Source organism: Colias philodice, chromosome 15 (assembly GCF_061535455.1).
Source record: "Colias philodice isolate Cphi_HAF_F1 chromosome 15, ilColPhil1 Martin Lab GWU primary, whole genome shotgun sequence".
NCBI lineage: Eukaryota > Metazoa > Arthropoda > Insecta > Lepidoptera > Pieridae > Colias > Colias philodice.
Genome location: NC_143100.1, coordinates 7,038,862 through 7,059,379, shown reverse-complemented (window position 1 = coordinate 7,059,379; position 20,518 = coordinate 7,038,862). Strand labels below are relative to the sequence as shown.

General features: G+C 33.5%; 1 protein-coding gene across 1 annotated transcript; it reads left to right on the top strand.

The window, feature by feature from the left end:
- The first annotated feature begins 13,503 nt into the window (after positions 1 to 13,503).
- On the top strand, positions 13,504 to 14,553 carry LOC149482310 (uncharacterized). The gene is made up of 2 exons (XM_089704253.1): positions 13,504 to 14,179; positions 14,350 to 14,553. Exons 1-2 carry the CDS (start codon positions 13,552 to 13,554, stop codon positions 14,418 to 14,420), a joined length of 699 nt encoding a protein of 232 aa, XP_089560379.1. The 5' UTR covers positions 13,504 to 13,551; the 3' UTR covers positions 14,421 to 14,553.
- Positions 14,554 to 20,518: the final 5,965 nt, after the last annotated feature.

The window sequence follows — 20,518 nt, the reverse complement described above, 5'->3', positions numbered from 1 at the left end:
TCTTTGAAACTACGCAACGGATTTTGATGCAGTTTTTTTTAATAGATAGAGTGATTCAAGAGGAAGGTTTATGTGTATAATAACATCCATTAAATAGTGGAGAAGTACTGTTATTTTTGAGGTTTCTAATGTGATGTCGTAAATAATTACATTTTATCCGCTTACATTGCAAACGTAGGCTGAACCCTACGAGTTTTATCAAAATAATGTACTAAGTATTGTACACATTGAAAAGGTCTACAGAAAAGTCCGCGATGGCATATGTCTATCTCTTATGGATAACCCACAATAACTTTTTTTTGTCATTTACTTTTTACGACAAATAATGGCTAATTTTCGAAGCGATTTTAACCAATACAGCATTAATCCTTAACCAATTAAATACCTTGAATACATTGTTCATTTAATATAGATCTATATGGCCCTTTACACCGTATGATTTAAGTGAATATTTTCGAAGATATTACAGATTTAAAAATTGCGGGGCGTACCGTTTGCGGCGGTACCGGCCGGCCGGGCCGCTATGTTTTTATATACAACGTTAAAAGTTATTCTGTAGTGTATTTAGTATCAGCATTGCACCCGTGCGAAGCCGGGGCGGGTCGCTAGTTATCTATAAAATAATTGTCAAAGTAGGTATGATATCCTAACTAGTATTCTATAATATTATGTAATTAATGATTAACTTTACCTTTGTGTATTACAAATTCCGGTATAGATCCATTTATAGATCGGCCTTTTTCCTATCACTCTCTGTTTGATAAAAGTTTATTCATAAAACAAAAATAAGAATTTTTCGTTAAATTAGGTATGCCTTATTATTATCTTACAAAATACACTGATGATATACATAATCTATTTAGTTACTCTCAAAACACTTCACTTGCAAATTGTCGTAGTAAACATTATTAATTTTCTCAAAAAACAAATTTAACCTCAAAGTAAACGTTTGTTATTACTAATTATTTCCAAAACAAAACAAACGAATAATGATACTATTTGCAGATGGTCTTTAGTCTTTACCGCTACAAAATTGTATACATTATCACACTTCTTAAATTGGTCGCATATTCAACTTCAGTTTCGACCACAGACATGTATCAAGATAGACTAAGCGAGTGTATGTACTTCCCGTGTCCAAACTAAGTTTATGAACCTTACTTGACGCTGGCCTACACTCAGTCCGCGCTTGCAGTTCGCCAAGGAAAGACGTGAAGCTGAATAAAGTAAAATGCCGAATTGCGCCGTTATAAACTGTAGAAACTCCACAGCTGTGAGTGGCCGAGTTAGCAGAGATGTTTCCTTCCACCGGTAAGTAATTTTCTAATCAGAATATGCACTATTTATTTTAAAATCAAATAAAGAATATCTGTGAAAAACGATCGTGACAAACACGGATACCAAATCATACGAAATGATTCGGAATACATTGCGGCTTTTACTTGGCACGGTAAAGATCGCGTCGTATGATAACAAGCAATGAATAGCGTCTTCTCATTTTTCTGTTCTCATTTTTCTGTCCAATTTTGTGGTTAATGATGTTCATTTGATGCAACAGTTCTCGATTCTAATCGATTTTATAATCGAACAGAAAAATGATAATTTGAAGGAGCAATTTTTCAGAAAAAAGGGCATAGATTTTTTTTGTCATTTAATACGACTTGACCTAGAACTTTTAAGTATTTTAATACAAAGGTACTAAAAATAAATATTATGACATGGACGCCATTAGTTAAAGTGTTATCTTGGGAGTTTTTTAAGAAAACTCCTTATTGCTTAGACTATGTTTGTTTTTTCACTTTTCCAAGTAACCCGAACATAAAAGGAAAATGGATCGATGCAACGGGACATAAAGATTGATTGATTGACAGTTTCATTACTTTCTTTCGATGGCCTCTCTAGTACGAAGTACATGGTAACTCAATGGGCATATGTAAGAAAAAGCTAAAACACATTAGTTTACTTGTTAGAATATTAAAAGGTTTATAACTTTATTTTATCATCCCTCTGTCTATGGTAATTATCATTTTTCTGTCTTGAATCGATTTTGTAATCGATTACGATTCATTTATTTGACTACCTCTTATGGCTGGTTCACACTTTGATTAGTGCGAGTGCAGGTGATGAGTAGTACTACGTGTGGACAGCGACTGTTTAGTGCGAGTGTTTAGTAGGCTGTGTAGTAAAGTGAATAGAAGCGTATTCTATTTTTTTGCGAGTGGACTGCGAGTAGCCACGTCCCGCGCGCCCTCCCTTCCCCCTCACTCGCAGTGTGCCTGCCTAAACACGTCTGGACAGGAGTGTTTAGTGTTTAGTGTTTAGCGTGGTGTGTAGCGTCGCGAATTTCACCATTGTCCTGCACTCGCACTAATCACCTGCACTCGCAGTTGAATTGGACACTACTCGCACTACACACCTGCACTCGCACTAATCACCTGCACTCGCACTAATCAAAGTGTGAACCAGCCATTAGACATAGATCTAGTTTGATCTGATTTCTTTCGATTTACTTCGATGGGATAGGACGATACTAGAATCGCCGCGCGAGTGGCGGCCTAATCGATTTAGCGTAAAATGAAATTAACATCACTAAAAAGCGCTCGTGACGTCATAACGCGTCAAGGTCAGTACAAAAAATATGACACGCTTGGTTTTCATACAGATCGCGGTACTTGCGTTGTCTACTTAAATATACATGTCTGTGGTTTCGACTTTCGATGTAGTTCCGAATTCGGTTCGTACCTAATTCGTATATCTTCGTAAAAAGACACTGCCTACCTTGTGTGTTTGTGTGCGTGGTTTTATTACATCAGTGTGCCGTGTTTATAGGCACGCACACATATAAAATTTGCGTAGACACGCAGAGCACACATATAAAAACTTAGACACGGATAGTTTGTGTCTTTGCCGTCCCGTGACGTACTGGGTCCTGTGGCGGCGCTAGTGCAGCGCATGAATAGTGACTTGAGCCGAGCCGGTGTTAAAGAAATTAGATAATAATGCTACCAAAATACCGATAGATGGATCTAAAATATATTTGAAATATATTTTTATTTCATAACTACATTGCGCAATTAATAAAATTTAATGACGCTGTGAATTTCATTTATGCATATAAAATATTGATCAGAGTTTGGTAAATGGTAGGGTAGGCAGTGTCTTTATGTCTTTATGGAATGCACGCCACTGCTACATAGTATAAAACAAAGTCGCTTTCCCTGTCCCTATGTCCCTATGTCCCTATATCCCTATGTCCCTTTGTACGCTTAAATCTTTGAAACTACGCAACGGATTTTGATGCGGTTTTTTTTAATAGATAGAGTGATTCAAGAGGAAGGTTTATATGTATAATAACATCCATTAATTAGTGGAGAAGTACTGTTATTTTTGAGGTTTCTAATGTGATGTCGTAAAAAATTACATTTTTTCCGCTTAAATTGCAAACGCAGGCTGAACCCTACGAGTTTTATCAAAATAATGTACTAAGTACATATTATACACATTGAAAAGGTCTACAGAAAAGTCCGTGATGGTAGGTATATGTCTATCTCTTATGGATAACCCACAATAACTTTTTTTTGTCATTTACTTTTTACGACAAATAATGGCTAACTTTCGATGCGATTTTAACCAATACAGCATTAATCCTTAACCAATTAAATACCTTGAATACATTATTCATTTAATATAGATCTATATGGCCCTTTACACCGTATGATTTAAGTGAATATTTTCGAAGATATTACAGATTTAAAAATTGCGGGACGTAGCGTTTGCAGCGCTACAGGCCGGCCGCCCGGCTATCTATTTTATACCCGTGCGAAGCCGGAGCGGGACGCTATGTTTTTATATACAACGTTCACAGTTTTCTGTATTGTATTTAGTATCAGCATTGCACCCGTGCGAAGCCGGGGCGGGTCGCTAGTATTTAATATGACCTAAACTAGACTCATCATCGTCATGTTCCGAGGCTCTACAACCGCAAATGTTCAGGACTTTCTTCCAGCTTTCTAGATTCTACTCTTTCTCCTTTGTCTGGGTTCCCATTATTTTTACACCTTATTTAAACTGAAATATTACGAGATTACCTATTGATTACCTATGTAAATTGGACCGGGTTATTTATATTATGTAAGTATAAATAACCTACGAATTATTATATTACTTGAACAGTAGCTACAATTAAAATGTCCCAAATAAATTACTCTTATAATTTGATATTTTTATTCACTGCCCGTAATAAAACTTAATTTCGCGTAATTTAATTCTTATCTACTGCGGCAAAGCATATCTAAGAATAAATTTCGTAAATTATTCATGAAGAAAGTTTTAACGGCGACATGATTTTAAAACCGACATTTGTAAGCCTTGGTAGGTACGCAGATTTTTCAACCTCAATATACCTAGTTTTTATTATGTAGAATGTAGATCAATATACATTAATAAAAGAAGAAGTAGGTATGTGATGAAGGTACCTAGTTAATTAAAAACAGTAGGCGCCGTGATGGCGCTCCTGGTTTCCTGGAGGAGATCCTGGTTTTTATACCCACGTGAGGGAATGTATGGGCTCAGTTATAATTCTCGCAGTCGTAGGTATTTTTATTTATTTAGAACCTGGACAGATAGAGCTAGCTAAAAAAGACAGTGAAGCTAATCCACAATTTTAGGTATTTAGTTAGTGAAAGTAATATCTTTAAAATTATGAAAAAGAAACACATTCACATACACAGTTCAATAAGAATGATGATAGGATACCTGTAATACAAAAATCGGTATCACACACGTCTTTTCATAATATGTAAATACAGTAACAGTTGTTCGTTATTCATTTAATTCTGAATCTCAGCTTTAATTTACGCTATAAGATCGGTTGTTTCAACTTCAATAACAAAGTGAAATAAGAAACTAAACAGTGGATTCGGAATCATCGTTTACGTTAGACGTACATTTTGCTATAAACAGCTTCAAACATGCTTACAGCCTGAACAAACTCCCAGTTAGTTTTGCCTTTAACTAACAGAACATTAAACTAAATGAATGTACAAGAGCATTACCGCAACGTTGCTTGTTTTACTTTTGGTGTTTTTACTTTTTCCGTTTTATTTGTGTTCCACAATTGGAAGTTGTGTAAAACATGTTGATTAAGGATTAAAATACACATAATTGTTGCGTAAAGTAGTTATATGCTAGAACATTTAGTTAACATTTTTGTAAATATATTTTATTATACCAAATGCATGCAATATCAGTGAAGGGCAAGATTCAGCCTAAATATCAGCATTACTAGTGATTGAAATACTGGACCTACCTTATAGTAAGCAAAATTTAATGCCGTGTACTCACTTGCATATAAAGAAATCTATACTAATATTATAAAGAGGAAAAGTTTGTAATTATGTATGTATGTATTGTTTTCACGCATAAACCTCTTAACCGATTTTGATGAAATTTGGCACAGACAATCTTTAGACCCTGAGAAAGAACATAGGCTACCTTTTATTGCGAAATATGTACCACTACATATAATATAGAGAAAGGCAAAATCCTTCCTAAATCATACTCATTACTTTAAACGGTGCGCTTTTCTTCACCAGAAAATTAACCATAGGTACACTAAATTGTAGTTATTACATCGCAGTAAATCATTACATTTTATCGTGTTTTACATAACATTAAGAGGGGTTAAGAGAATTATTAGCCCTTGTAAAAATAAACAAACATAAAAACCATCACAGGACATCACTTTTCTTCACCAGTCGTGATGAAAATGATTCACTAAACATCAGATAGTGCGCAGTAAATGATTAATTGTTTCGAGCGTGATTTACAGGAAGCCTATTGTGATTTAAATGCAAATCCGCTTATGTGACAAGCGTGGCTATTGGCGTGGCTACCGGCCTCAATAGGAGTCTAATTTGTGCAAAGCAATCAAATTTCTATTAATTACCACGTCCTAATTATCTGTATCAGTTTATGAATTATAGAGCAGTAAGCCAAATGTGAAATGACGTGATAAAAATTGATTACAAACTGCATTTACAATATCAATCTATGTCTTTTTTAATATTTTAAATGTATACTAATTTCAAGCTATAAGTTTCAAATCGTAATGTAACATACAATATAGTATATAATAATATTACCTTTAATTTAAATTGAAAATAATAATTCCTGTAAGAACGATGTGGAGAGCAGCATACATATTACGCTAAAATCGAGAAATCTAATTAAGTTTTCATAAAAATATTTAATTATACATATTAATTTAACAACCAAGATTTCCCACCGTCACATTATTACGTAAGCTTATTAATGCTAATATATGACTGAGGATAGCCTGAATATCAGGAATAACGATGACGCTCGGAACGCGTCTGAAGATTCATTGTGGTTAACCGCAACACGCTGCTACATGCCAGCGACACTGTCTCTATTACCCGTGTACCGAAATATGTACCACGCAATCTACGTACATCCAATAAGAGGAATACCTGATGCATTGAGAGAAACGGCACGGCTGTTGAAACCTCCAGTCTCTAGATCTAATCGTACCTAATAAGTGTTAATTTGTTTTAAAGCAACTTATCTAGCAACTTTAGTAAAAATCAGTATCTAATAGTACATAGATATTATACTCTCTATATCTTGTTATCATTAAAAATTACATATCATATCTATTATGATAGAGATTTATAAGATGCTTCTAATGTCTACGTTTCACTCAGTGGATTAAGAAATAAAATATATCATTCACTAATTTCATTTATTAGATAAATAAAATTACGATTATTCTAATTTTCCAGCCTGACTTCTGAAGAAAATATATTGTTAATACGGATAATATAACTGATAAATTACGTTAGTCTCTTTACCTATTTATATTTCTCTAATGTATAAGTATAAAATAGAAATATTTTATATCTTACCTATTTTCTATCTAATATAAATATTTTACAGATTTTTGATAATATGGTAATATTATCAAAAATCTGTAAAATATTTATATTTTATACTTATACATTAGAGACTAACGTAATTTATCAGTTATATTATCCGTATTAACAATATATTTTCTTCAGAAGTCTTTTTTCTTTCAAGTACCTTTTTTTCTCGGTAGAGGCTGGAAAATGAGAATAATCGTAATTTCAAATAACCGGTTTATTTCTAATTAAAGCTATATCCTTAACAGATAATATTAGGTACTTAAATCTACTTTTATTATATTTATCAACGATCAATCCGATAAGACATAATATTTGTAAATATCGCCCAAATATTGACCTTTTGATTGGCGAACGTGAAAATAGTGAGTGAGCAGCTAGAAAAGCTGTATAGGAAACAGGCGATTGAATTTGAAACAAAGCTAACGAACCGTTGAATCATGTAAACAGGGGCAAGACGACCGTCTTGTTTACCTAAAGAGCCTTTGCTTCATTAGGATCCAATTTACTGACAACAAATTAATCCCCTTTCGCTTGTATTGTACTTATCCGTGGCGGAGTGATTCGGCGATCAGATCGTTTGCTGCAACCCGATACTTTTAAACACTATTAATGATATCCGCTTTATTGATGGTGCTTCATAATAATTATTGTTACTATGCTACTTGATGTGTTTATAATAGACTATCTTTGCAAATAGATAAGATGCTCGAACAAGCATTATTGTTTGAACGTATTAGGTTGATAGTTAAATATTTTTTACTTTTTGTAAGTACACTTTTCTTCGTACGACTTTTTTCATTAAAAAAATCCAAAATATGACATCAGTCTAATTAACCATAACATGCAATAAACAACAAAAAAAATATTTATTGTAAAATAACTTCGTTATTGCAACGTTTCATATCATAATATCCCGACGACAAATAAGAGGCATTTATTATTATAAGTACTACAGTCAGGAATAGTATTACTAACTTCATACCGGAGTCCAACCATTGCAATAATACATTTACATAATATTTTATCACAGTTAGCCGAACTAATACCTATCTCATTCTACTGAGATATATCTACCTAGTTTTAGTTATAAATCCTGAAGTAGACATCTAACATACCAGACAATAAAATATATCAAAGGTTACAAATAACATTAATAAATAGGTACTATCTACTATCTAATAAATAGGTACTGTCTATGTATATTATGTTTATGTAATTATGTATGTAATATATTCAATAAGTATGTATGAATAATATATTTAGTATAATATATGTTTAGTATGTTTATGTATACTGTATATGTATATATTTTATTGTAGTTATATACATATAGTGTTTTATGTATTATGCTTTGTTTTAATTCATTTTAACGTTATTATTGCTAATTGGCTACCTTAAGTTATAATTTGTCCTTTGCCTGAAGGTTGCCTGGCAGAGATGGCTTTGAGCCATAAGGCCGCCGTTTGTACATTTTAAATTGTTTTGTTTTATGTACTTTCATTGTAATTTATTGTACAATAAAGAGTAAATAAATAAATAAATAAATACTATAATATAGTTTAACAAGTGATATTTAATTAACTTTTGACATTTCGGATAACAATAGTTGAATTTCTAAATTAATAACCCAATACAAATTAATTTATAATTCAATACTAACCTTGCCGCGTATTCAATACGAAGCTAATAAAGGAATCATTGAATAAGCTCCAAAAGCAAAGAGCTAAGGAGACAACAATACCTTAAGAAGGAAAACTTTCTATTATGTAGATTAAATTATACGGCACTAAATAAGCAATGTAATGCAGAGGAATTCATTATGTTTATCAAGATTCTATCGCTATTAAAAATAAAGAAATGTTAGTCAGCTCTAGAACTAACAATAAACCGAATGATACAATAGATGTAACGTTATGCAATTGAATAATGCAATGTCAAAAATCTAGCTCTCCAAATTCGCAGAACAAAATCTAATTGCTTGTCGAAATTTGCAAATTAATTTAAAATACGTGAGCGTCGAGTGAAACAGTCTTGTTTGTAGTACCTGCAATAAATTGCAATTAGGAAAGCTGCTGTTGTGTCTTGTTATCGAGTTAGCAGCCTTCAAGCCCCTTCCGTAAAGCACTTCGATATAACTGATCTACAATGAATACATAAACTTTTGTTTTGTTACCAGTATTCTGTCACGTACTTGTACCTAATGACTAATCGTTGTTGATAGAGGTTTATTTTTTTTTATTTAATATAAGTAGTCTGTTAGAGTAGGTCGGTGCCTAATATCTATTATAAAAAAGTAAATATTTTATTTACTAATGGTTTACTGAAAACTTGTCCTTGTAAAAAGGTGATAAAAACAGACAAGAAACAGTTGTAATCGATTCAATAAAAATATGCAGATTTTTATTCCAACCCTAAAAACAAAAGGAAAAAATGAATATGAAATTATTTTTCGAGATCTTGTTTCATTGCTTAGATCCAAAAAGAAACATTTACAGTTAAAATAAACGCCGAATATTTCGTCGTAAATCTGTCAGCAAAACAATTCGTACCCTTTCACGAGCAATAAAATGCTACCAAGAACAGGCTACGAAAAAAGTATCATAAATATAAGATTTATTTATATTCTTTCAGTCACGACCCTTTACAACTAAACCACTGGAAGGGCGAAAATTTAATACGAAACTCTTTAACGGTGAAGAATTCGCAACACATTTACAATAAATTAATTTTTAACATTCGTTTGGGATTTCAAAAGACCTAACTTTAAATTAAAATTCATTGAGACCGTAACAAGTTTTGCATTCAGTCATCGAATGTTTCCGGCTCTTTACGCTATTGATTTTCGAGTTCTTTGATCTATTCTAATTTCAAAAGCTCTCCGTTGGTTCTCCGTAGTACGTACCTACTGAGCCAATAGGAATAAAGGGAAGGAGAGGAGTATTTCGATTAATATCGTATTCCAACTCGTCGACTGATATTATTTGCAAGCTTTTCGTAATCGACTATCCGTTTAGTTTAAGCTCTATTACCTATCTATTTTTATTTTATCGCGTAGAGACTTATGTATGTACGAAAGTACTTACCCTTCACGATTCATAATATCATTCCCTAATTTTATAAGGAAAAAATTCAACAATTTCATAAATATCACACATTATTTATTAACACATCAAAGACAATCCAATTCCAATTGACTACATTACTAAATTCAACTCACTACATATCGAGAATAAACATCCATACCTGCACACATTACGCTAATTACCAAATTAATAAGAGACCATATGACAGTAGTGTTGTGCTCTAGTTGATTGTGTGCGCTTTACAAAGAGAATCCGCATGTCACGGCTGTCAGGTGCGACGGGCACCCAACAGATTCATACGATAGCCTCTGCTCATTGTATGCCATGTAAGTGCATAATTGACAGAGGCTTAAGCCAACCGCAAACTCTAGAGATTCCATCTACTTCATTATTAGATAACACGCGTCGCATGCTTCTGTATCGTGGAATAATTTAACAATTAATAGCATTTTCATATAAAATTCATATAAGTAATCATATTTTTAAGGAGGAAAACTATTTTTTATGTTAAATTTTTTTCACATAAAAATCAACAACAAGCTAGTCTGTTAAGCCAATAAAATGTTTATAATGCCTCTTTAATATTGTCTGCCATTAGAATGAAGCAATCGTGATCAAATAAATAAAGATAAGGAAACTTAAACACAGTTATAAAAGGCGCTAGCGTCGGCAGAAATAAGACATTACCATAAGGGTTCCCGAGAGCCATTGAAAATATTATGATGATCTTGACCTAAGCTGACTTATGGTTCCCTGCCGATTTAACATTACACACTGGCGAGGAAATAGAAGCTTTCTAACATTAGATTATTGCTTCATAGAGTCGACGTATTATATTATAGCACTTAATTCATTCTTTGATGAGATCCAAAAGCGATCTACAAGAACTCAATATAAAATACATAAAATAAAAATATAACATACGATATCACATAAGTTCCAGTCAGGCTAGTTTTCCAGCGTACAACAAGAACACCTTTAATGTTTTAATGAAAATATAAACTAAAAGGATGCACTTTGCAACAAGGTGTTAGGAGCTGTTTTAAACTTACAGCCCTAAAGCGCATCTTTGAGTTGAAGCAAAAAGGCGACGGAGTTTAAAAACAGGAAGCCAACAGTTCAGAGAAGTTAAGTGGAAAGTTAGCGGTCTCAGTTTTATTTTTATTTATGAACAGTTTGGCCGAGCACTGATGTAAGTAATGCTCTCTTTAGCACTTAAACTTTGCATACGCCAGAACTTCGTACAATTTATTACCACCGAAATCAATCGTGACAATGAATGCAAATTGAAAATAAACGAACATTTTATGGTATCTTTAAAGTTTCAATGGCTGTTAAAAGTATGGCGAACACGTTTTATCGGAAAGCGCGAAAAGGACGATAATGGCGGCTCATAAAGAAACTGAACGGGCGCCGATAGATTCCGCAAGTTACCAACTTTTCGGCGGACGTACCGTCATTACTCGGGATCGGACTGGGGTTTGCTGTCCACTGCCCTTAATGTTACTCTCTATCGGATATATACTGCTATCGGATTCCATTTTAAAAACGCTAGTCATTAGAATTTGTTTTATTATAACTGCTCAAGGAAAACAGAGTGTCCGTATGTGGAATTACACAGTATTTATTTATTTTTCAATAAAAATATAATTAATTAACAAAAGATTCCTTTATGTATAAAGCATGAAAATAACTGTGTTTTGATTCTACGTGTTATAATATAATGGTGAAGTTTTAAATTCAATTTTTTAATAAAACAGTACTTATCTAAATATATCTTTGATATTTAAAATGTAAACCTTGACACATTTGTGTAACGGACACCAATAAAAGTACAAACTCCGGTATTCATATTAATACGATTGGTAAATTTTATTACTTTCCTTGGATGTTGTTTTTACAATGCAAACAGCCATACCCATAGGTCCGCTTTGATTCTCTGAACGTATTAGCATTGGATTTGAATAGAACAAACAAAGGGATTGCTCAAGACAGTATGCTTTCGTAGGCAATTGTAAATTCAGCGTATCGTAAAAATCCGAGCTCTAGAATACTATCAAAGTATTATCTTTTCGGATTTGTTTCAGACTAAGCGTATGGAGCTCAACATAAATGTTTATAAAGTAACCTGATTTATATACGACAATAATGTTGTATAGTGCCGGTGTGGAACTAAGGTCTCTGTAATGTTAGCAAAACTGAAAAGTGATTGAGAATAAAATAAAAATGCCGTTTGATAATTTTATAAGTCATACAACTTTTACATTATAGTTTATGGGTTCGTTTTTTGGAACTCTACCACTCCTTTTAGTTAATATAAAAGTACTTTAAAACAAATTAATATTACATCAATATAAAAATCGAAAATGTCTAAACTCTTCAGAAATACAAATGTTATACCTACATCTATATAATATTATTTAAGTGAAAAATATTTGTTTATTGAATGTTCTACTTATTTCAGTTGCAAGCTATAAATATAACAGCATTTATTTCCATCAGTTTAACGAGTTTAGAAAGCAGAATAATGTATGCCTTTGAACAAAAACTAAATAAAAAGCAAAACCTCTGACAAATCCCACAGAGGACGACAAATATAGTAGGCAAAACCGAAGTCAAGCTTCTACGTGTATTGATAAATCCTACAATCGTTTTGGCTTTGCAAATACGCTCTGCCGATGCAACTTGCTCCTTGTATTACATTCCCTTTTAGAAGATTACTGTTTTGTTGTAGATATCTACACGTATTTCATTTTAGCCTTGATATAATAAAACATTAATAATAAAATCTAAATAAGATTTGACGAAAAATAAAATTCTAAAAATAATTAGTTAAAACTTAATTACGCCAACTATTTTTCCAGGAATGTAATTACTTTTGCAATAAAGTTCGTAATTGAGAGATCGAAGTCACGTTCTCTATTCGGCGAAGGCATAAAGCTTCCTAAGGGCGTTTGTCCACTACAAGGAATTTTACGGTCCGGCATTCCGATTTTTTACGGTCCGGTATGGCACGCCATTAATCTATATACTAGCTTGTGCACTATACGTAATTTTACTGTCCGACATTTTACTTTTCCCTATTCCGGATGGTTTTTTGTGTCTACGAGTCGCTGTAGGTATAATTGTTTTCGAATGCCCACTTGCTTGGATTTTACTGTTTTTACTGCATATGCCAATTAAAAGCAAGCTCTTGTTTTACTTTCTTTTAGTTGGCAATGAGATTTGAGAAGTCGGTATTGTTATTTTATATACATTGACCAAGCCTATAATTATTATCTAAGTAAGTGTTGGTAAGTTAAAGTTCAAGTGGGAATAGCTTAATTAGCTCCTCGTCACCGATTAAAATAAATAAGTGAAACACGCATTTTAAATCTCTTACGGAACTTTACTTTTTATTATAACGAAGTAATATAATTCGAAGAGTCGAGTCGAAGAGTCGAGTCGAAGAGAGAGTAAGATCTGTCAAAGTCTGTTGAACGCGAGTCATTACGCTCCGTAAATTTTAATCCCATTTTCGCAAAATGTCGCAGTCTAAGCTGGAGAAAGTGGTTTCTGAGCTGCACAAATCCATTGTCGAGCTCACGAAAAAGGTGGAATCGTTGGAAACTATAATAAATGAGCAGAATACTTTGATTAAATCTCAGGCGGATTCAATATCGAAGTTAACAAAGCAGCAAGCAACTGATTCAAGTACCTCCAAGTTGCAAGAAAACAATGAGGTGTCATTAAAAAATAGGCCAATCCGAGCCGCTAGACTTCGTGTACCATTGGTCGCCAACGACGTGCGCAAGAAGCGTGATGTCCTGCAGGGCGCTGCGTCAACGAGCGACGCCGCTTCTGCGATGAGTGCGAGCGAGGACGACTGTGCCAACTCCCTCGCACCTATGCAAAACGCGAACACTCTCATCGACGCAAACGCCGTACAATCAACGGACAATAATAACTGGATTCAAGTTAAACATAAACGCCCAAAAAATGTAATGCGCGGGAATGCAGCCCCGGGTAATTCGATGATCGAAGCTTCTGAAAGATGGAAATACTATCATTTGTTTTACGTAAAGGCGGGAACCGCTTCCGAAAAAATTACTGAACATATAATGAAAACTTGTAAAATCGATAACTGCACAGTTGAAGTATTAAAATCGCGAGGTAATTATTCGTCTTTTAAGATTGGCGTACTTGCAAAAGTATCTCAGCTGATTATGGATGTCAACAATTGGCCGGAGGATGTTTGTATAAAGCCGTGGCGCAATAACTTTCGTAAACAAAGTAGTGATCAATAAGTTTTGTTATCTGACTATTACCTATCAAAATTGCAGAGGTTTACGCAGTAAAACTACGGAGTTTAGAAAGTCGGTGTTTAATTCTTCATCACACATCTTTGCATTAACAGAAACATTTTTAAACGATTCTGTGTGTGATTCGGAGTTATTTCCCAATAATTATACAGTTATAAGGAAGGATCGTGCAAATAACACAGGTTATGGAGGTGTTTTATTAGCGGTACGCAGTGAGTATTTAGTGAAACGTATATACGATGTAGATGGGCTTTCAAATGATAAAGAAATAATCCTGGCTTTGTTATCATACAAAAATATTAGGTATTTGTGTGTTGTAGTGTATATTCCTCCGAGTTATAATGATAACCAATTTTCGAATATCTTATTTGTGATAGAAAATGCAATATGTAAATTTTCACCGATAGATGTACTCATTTTAGGAGATTTTAATTTATATTCCATGAGCAGGCACTCAAACGAGACATTTAATTGTTTTACAGCCTTTTGCAAACTAAATCAACATAATAGTGTTTTAAATAAATCGGATAGAATGTTAGATCTTGTTTTGAGCAGCATGTCATTGCAATGCGTATCTGTGAGCGGTGATATACCACCTCTCGTACCCATGGATGCACACCATCCACCACTCGAAATAACAATAAAGTGTAGGCGAGGTACAGCCCTCGTTAGTAAGGATGAGGAACCTCCTCCATCCCAGGAATCTTTAAACAAATCTTATCAATATTTTTGTGACTGGAATTTTCGGAAAGCTGATTTTAGTTTATTATATTCTATTTTTGAGAATACAGATTGGTCTGATATTTATGCTATAACAGATACAAATGAAGCCGTTGACTTTCTTTATTCTAAAATTTGCAAAAGTTTAAGCTATTGCGTACCTTTAAAAAATGTTAACAAGCCAGTTAGTCGTTACATTTATCCTACTTGGTATACGGCGGAGATAATTTATAATATTAAAAATAAATATTATCACCACAAAACATACAAAGCAAGTGGTAATTTAGTTAACTTTGAACTTTTTAAATATTATCGTGCCTTTGTAAAGAAATTGATTAACAAAGCGTACCAAGATTATACAAATAGAATTGGTAGTGAGATTTGCAATAATCCTGCAAATTTTTGGAAATTTGTCAAAGAACTTCGTAAAAGCAGATGCGCTACGGGTTCATATAATTATAACAATAAAACTTTAGTTGGACAAGATGCTGTAAATTCGTTCGCTGAATATTTTAGTTCTGTATTTTTGCAAAATTCTCCCCGCTTAAACGCCGAAGATGCTTTACAAATTTCTGATTCAAATTTTAATAATTCTTTATATGTACAAATTGATAAATTTAAACCTTCTGAATTAAAACTTGTCAGTAAAAAATTAAAGTCGCATTCCGCCGCCGGACCGGACGGTATCCCGCCCTTCGTAGTTAAGGATTGTATATCGGTTTTTCTGAGTCCCTTGTTACACATATATAATTTATCCATCCAGCAGTCATTATACCCCACTGTATGGAAAATTTCCCGTGTGACTCCCATACAAAAAAATAGTGATAACTGTGATATAACTAACTACAGACCCATAGCCGTGTTGTCGACATTTGGTAAATTATTTGAGATGCTACTTAATAATAGAATTAAACGACAAATTGAACCTCATTTAAGTGATTGTCAACATGGGTTTAGATCCAAGCGATCGACCACAACTAATCTCACAAATTTTTTAAGCTATGTAAACGCACGTATGGATGAAAAGAAACAAGTTGACGTCGCCGATTTTGATTATCAAAAAGCTTTTGATAAAATAGACAACGACATACTATTACATAAATTTGCTCTGTTTGGCTTCAATCCGAGGCTTTTACAATTTTTCGCTAATTATCTAAAAGATAGGAAACAGTACGTACAGTTAGGAAATTATAAATCATATATGTATTACACGAGATCGGGTATAAGTCAAGGCTCGAATTTAGGGCCAACCCAGTTTTTAATTTTAGTAAACGATTTGCCAAATGTAGTCAGCACCGCTAGATGTCTGATGTTTGCTGATGACCTCAAGTTATACTTAACAGTTAATAACTTTACCGATCACCAAATGCTTCAAAATGATATAAATTCTGTTGCCCGGTGGGGTGTAGAAAATAGTTTGCTTTTTAACACTGAAAAGTGCAAAATGATGACCTTTTCGCGCTCCCTAGTGCAACAAAACTTCAATTACAAACTAAATAATTTAAATTTACAGCGTGTTTCAAATATTAAAGATCTAGGTGTGACCTTTACAACTCGCTTAGATTTTAAAGAGCATATAATAAACTTGTGTAACAAATCCCTAAAAACGCTTGGATTTATAATCCGTACTAGTCATAATTTTGATAATATAAAATGTGCCATCTCTCTTTATATCGCATATGTACGAAGCAGCCTCGAGTATAACTGTACTATATGGGACCCCTACGAACATAAATATATTTTAATGCTCGAAAAAGTCCAAAAAAAATTTTGTAGATTTATTTATAAAAAGATGTACGGATACTATCCATACATTTATCCCTCCTTATTTGTTTACGGCATGACGGGCTTTATGTCACTGGAGTCACGACGCAAATATTATATGTTAATACATATGTACCAACTGTTACACGGGGGCGTGGACAACCCAGACGCTCTAGAGCAGATCTGTCTAAACGTCCCGCCTAAGATCATGTACAGCGTGGCGGGTCCTCGGGACGTGGGCCTGCGACGCCTTCGCGACTTGTTCACCGTCCAGTCGGGAGGGCGAACGAAGAGTGGTGGGAATGCTCCCCTTATACGAGGAATAAAGCTGCTCAATGACATGCTAGCTCACAGCAATGAAAGCGATATATTTTGTATAAGTTTGTATAAATTTAGAAATATGATATTGTTATTTCTCAGTTATGAAAAGTGATGTAATTTTGGTGACTTGTAATGTTTTGGGTATACATACATACCTGTAAATTACTTGTGATGAAAAATAAATAAATAAATAAATAAATAAAAAATATAATATTTCACCTTCTATATTTTTTACTCGTTTCTTGTAAAATACAAAAACAATCATTTATGATAGCATTATACCGCCAAACTTCCTTGAACTGTACCGCACTGATCCGAGTAAAGACGGACAGGTGCACAAGCAATTCATCGGTTTTTTCATGCCACACCGGACCGTAAAAAATCGGAATGCCGGACAGTAAAATTCCTTGTAGTGCACAAGCGCCCTAATGTCGAGTGAACTGTCCAACTCCGACCATTTGCCGCGCAAACTTCTCTTGTACACCTACAATTTATAAAATAGCGCTGAGAATTAACCCGTTATCGCGTAAAAATAGAGAATACTGACTTTTATGTGTTGGTTGCGCTTTGGTGGTGCGTGAGCTGAATCCATACTTGTTAGGGACCTGGATGCTTAAACATTGGGTTTAAAATTTATCTTCCTATTAAGTAAGTATAACGCGAATCATGTAAAAAGAACGCTGGATGAAAGTGATTAGGTGTGTTTTGGCATGTATCGAGTTTAGCACGAAAGTTATTTGCTGCTTATTTTATTTTTGAAGTAGGCTCTCGAGTCGTGGCTTCGCAACTACATAGTTATTATTCTTATACCACCTCATAACACCAAATAGACCAATAAATCGCCAATGCGCAGCTTAACCGTCAGCGTTCTTTTTACATGACGCGACCTATAGGTAGGTAGATCTTTAACCCTTCTTCAAATTATTTAAGCAGCAAAAACTGTGTAGTTAACTACTAACTTATTTCGAAATTTTTAGAGTAAAAAAAAAGAAAAACTCATGGATTTAATTTATACTTAATACCTATTATGATACATTTTTATATGATCTTAATACTATTATAAAGGCGATAGTTTGTAAGTATGGATGTATGGATGTTTGTTACTCTTTCACGTAAAAACTACTGAACCGATTACAATGAAATTTAGCACACATATAGAGGGTAACTTGCATTAACACATAGGTTTTATCCCGGAAATCCCACGGGAACGGGAACTATGCGGGTTTTCCTTTGAAAACGCGGGTGAAGCCGCGGGCGGAAATCTAGTAGAAAATAAAGCATTTGTATTCTATAAAACTAAAAATTTAATAAACTTTTACCATTATATTACATCTTAATTATTTGCTAAAATAAATGTTTTATACCACCAAAATCAACATACAAATTATTGCCACAATGCCACAAAGTTATGTTACAGATTTACGGTGTTGTCGAGATTGTTCGCGGCTGGATTCAGATCACGTTTCATCACTTCGGGTATCAAATTTACATTGAACGCATATATTTGTGGCAAGCGAAGGTAAGCCCATTTGGCATTTGTAATGCAAGACATTTCAAGACGCAACGAGGCTTGTTGTTCACCAAAAATATAAAATAATTTGGAAAATCCAAAAGTGCACGCCTCATAATTTTTTTTAATAATTATTTATTAATTATTATTTTTGTTTATTTAATAACAATTAAACCACATCGAATCAGACCCTGAAAAATGAAAGGGTTCTATTCCTGAGCATACTCAAGCGTAAGAGAAAAAAAAAGACTCGATTAGTAAAGTATTTCGGTCGCTATCGTGTTAACAAGAAAATCCTCCGCACATACAGACACACGGACGTCCAAGACAGAACTTTTTTAAACTGTTTTTTAACTAGTTTAAATAACAAAAATGACATCAAAAATATCATTAATGATAAAAAATAGTGTTTTTTCTTAATATGTGTGTGTATGTATTATCTTACAAGTGCAATGTATGATACATAAAGACATTTTAAGTTTGAAAAATCAGATGTTTTGCGCGAAGTGACAGTAGTACCCACCTCAACGCTTCGCATATGAGGCGTGCAATAGTCAAGAAACTTTAGGTACTGAGGGCTTGCTTCGGTAAGCTGATTGCTAAATTAGAGAAGCTACCTTCAGTTTAACTTCTTCTCATAACCTTTCACATTAAAGTTTTGCACAATTGCAAATTGTATAATATTTAAATTCAAATTTATAATCTCTGTGTTACAAATTGTCTCAATTAGAAAAAAACAAGCTTTGCTTAGGTAATTAATCAGATCGGTAAAGTTTTTCAAATTTGATAGATGCTTTTTAAATTGTGGAATTTTACTTATAACGGAACGGAAACTAAACTTGGCTGTATTGTAAAATTTTATAAAATGAATAAATAAAGCAGACAGTAGTTAAAAAATGCTTTAGCATTAAAACATAATGTATTCATAATTATTATAACCGATATTTCGAACGCAATAAAGGCTGCACTAACAGTTTAATTAATATGTCCGTAACCCTGCTAATTCTATAGAAAAGCATTCCGACCGGCGGTTTTAATAATAATGAATAAATAGCAATATAAGTCCATTGAAGTAAAAGCATAATACTTAACATGAGATTGAAGATTATGAGGCGTACTAATAGCATGATTATGCTGTTTTTTATATTCAATAATTTGTATTGTTTGATGGTGTTATTTGCTACCTGAAAATAATTTTATTATCATTTAACAAACACAAGCCAAACTTTGTAACTTTTTAAACGCCCAGAATGACAGAATTCCCAGTGGTCCCTACATCACGTTAATTGATACCGTGCATACCTATTACATTTTAATATCTGTACTATGTGATATTTATACAACAAACACGTGCCTGTCGCTGTGAAGGCAGTGTTAATGGAGTTAGTAATTTGCATAAACACATTTGCTCAGATTTTGACACCCTCACTATGCTTGACATCTCAAATCACTGACAGCGCTGTAGCTTGGAAATTCTTCCTTTGTTCAAACTTGATGTACTAATTACTAATGGTAATTTCACTCCTATCCTCCTATTTTTAAATGATGTCTACCAAACACTCTTCAGATACTTTTTCAAACTTTTGAAGCTTCTTTAGAAGATACTTAACCAATTAAATTATATTACTCGTAGTCTTTGATTTGACATAAACAAAATAAACAAATTAAAAGTACTTCATAGTTATTCCACAGAGGGACTTCATTAGAAAAGTTTGTTACTCTCAAAGCCTAAGCCGTCGCCGGTATTAATAAAGTTTTGTTACGGAGCCGGTGGAAAAGAAACGTGTTAATTATCTTAGTTGAACAAGCCTTCCTCATCTGTCACGAACTAGTGAAAGGCAAAACCAATCTTATGCATTAAAAGTTACGAAATTT

Bases quoted from the DNA above. Each gene is read 5' to 3' on its own strand.
- LOC149482310 (XM_089704253.1), top strand. From the start codon at position 13,552: ATGTCGCAGTCTAAGCTGGAGAAAGTGGTTTCTGAGCTGCACAAATCC. The intron at 14,180-14,349 runs GTAATTATTCGT...TCAAAATTGCAG, and splicing joins TGAAGTATTAAAATCGCGAG to AGGTTTACGCAGTAAAACTA.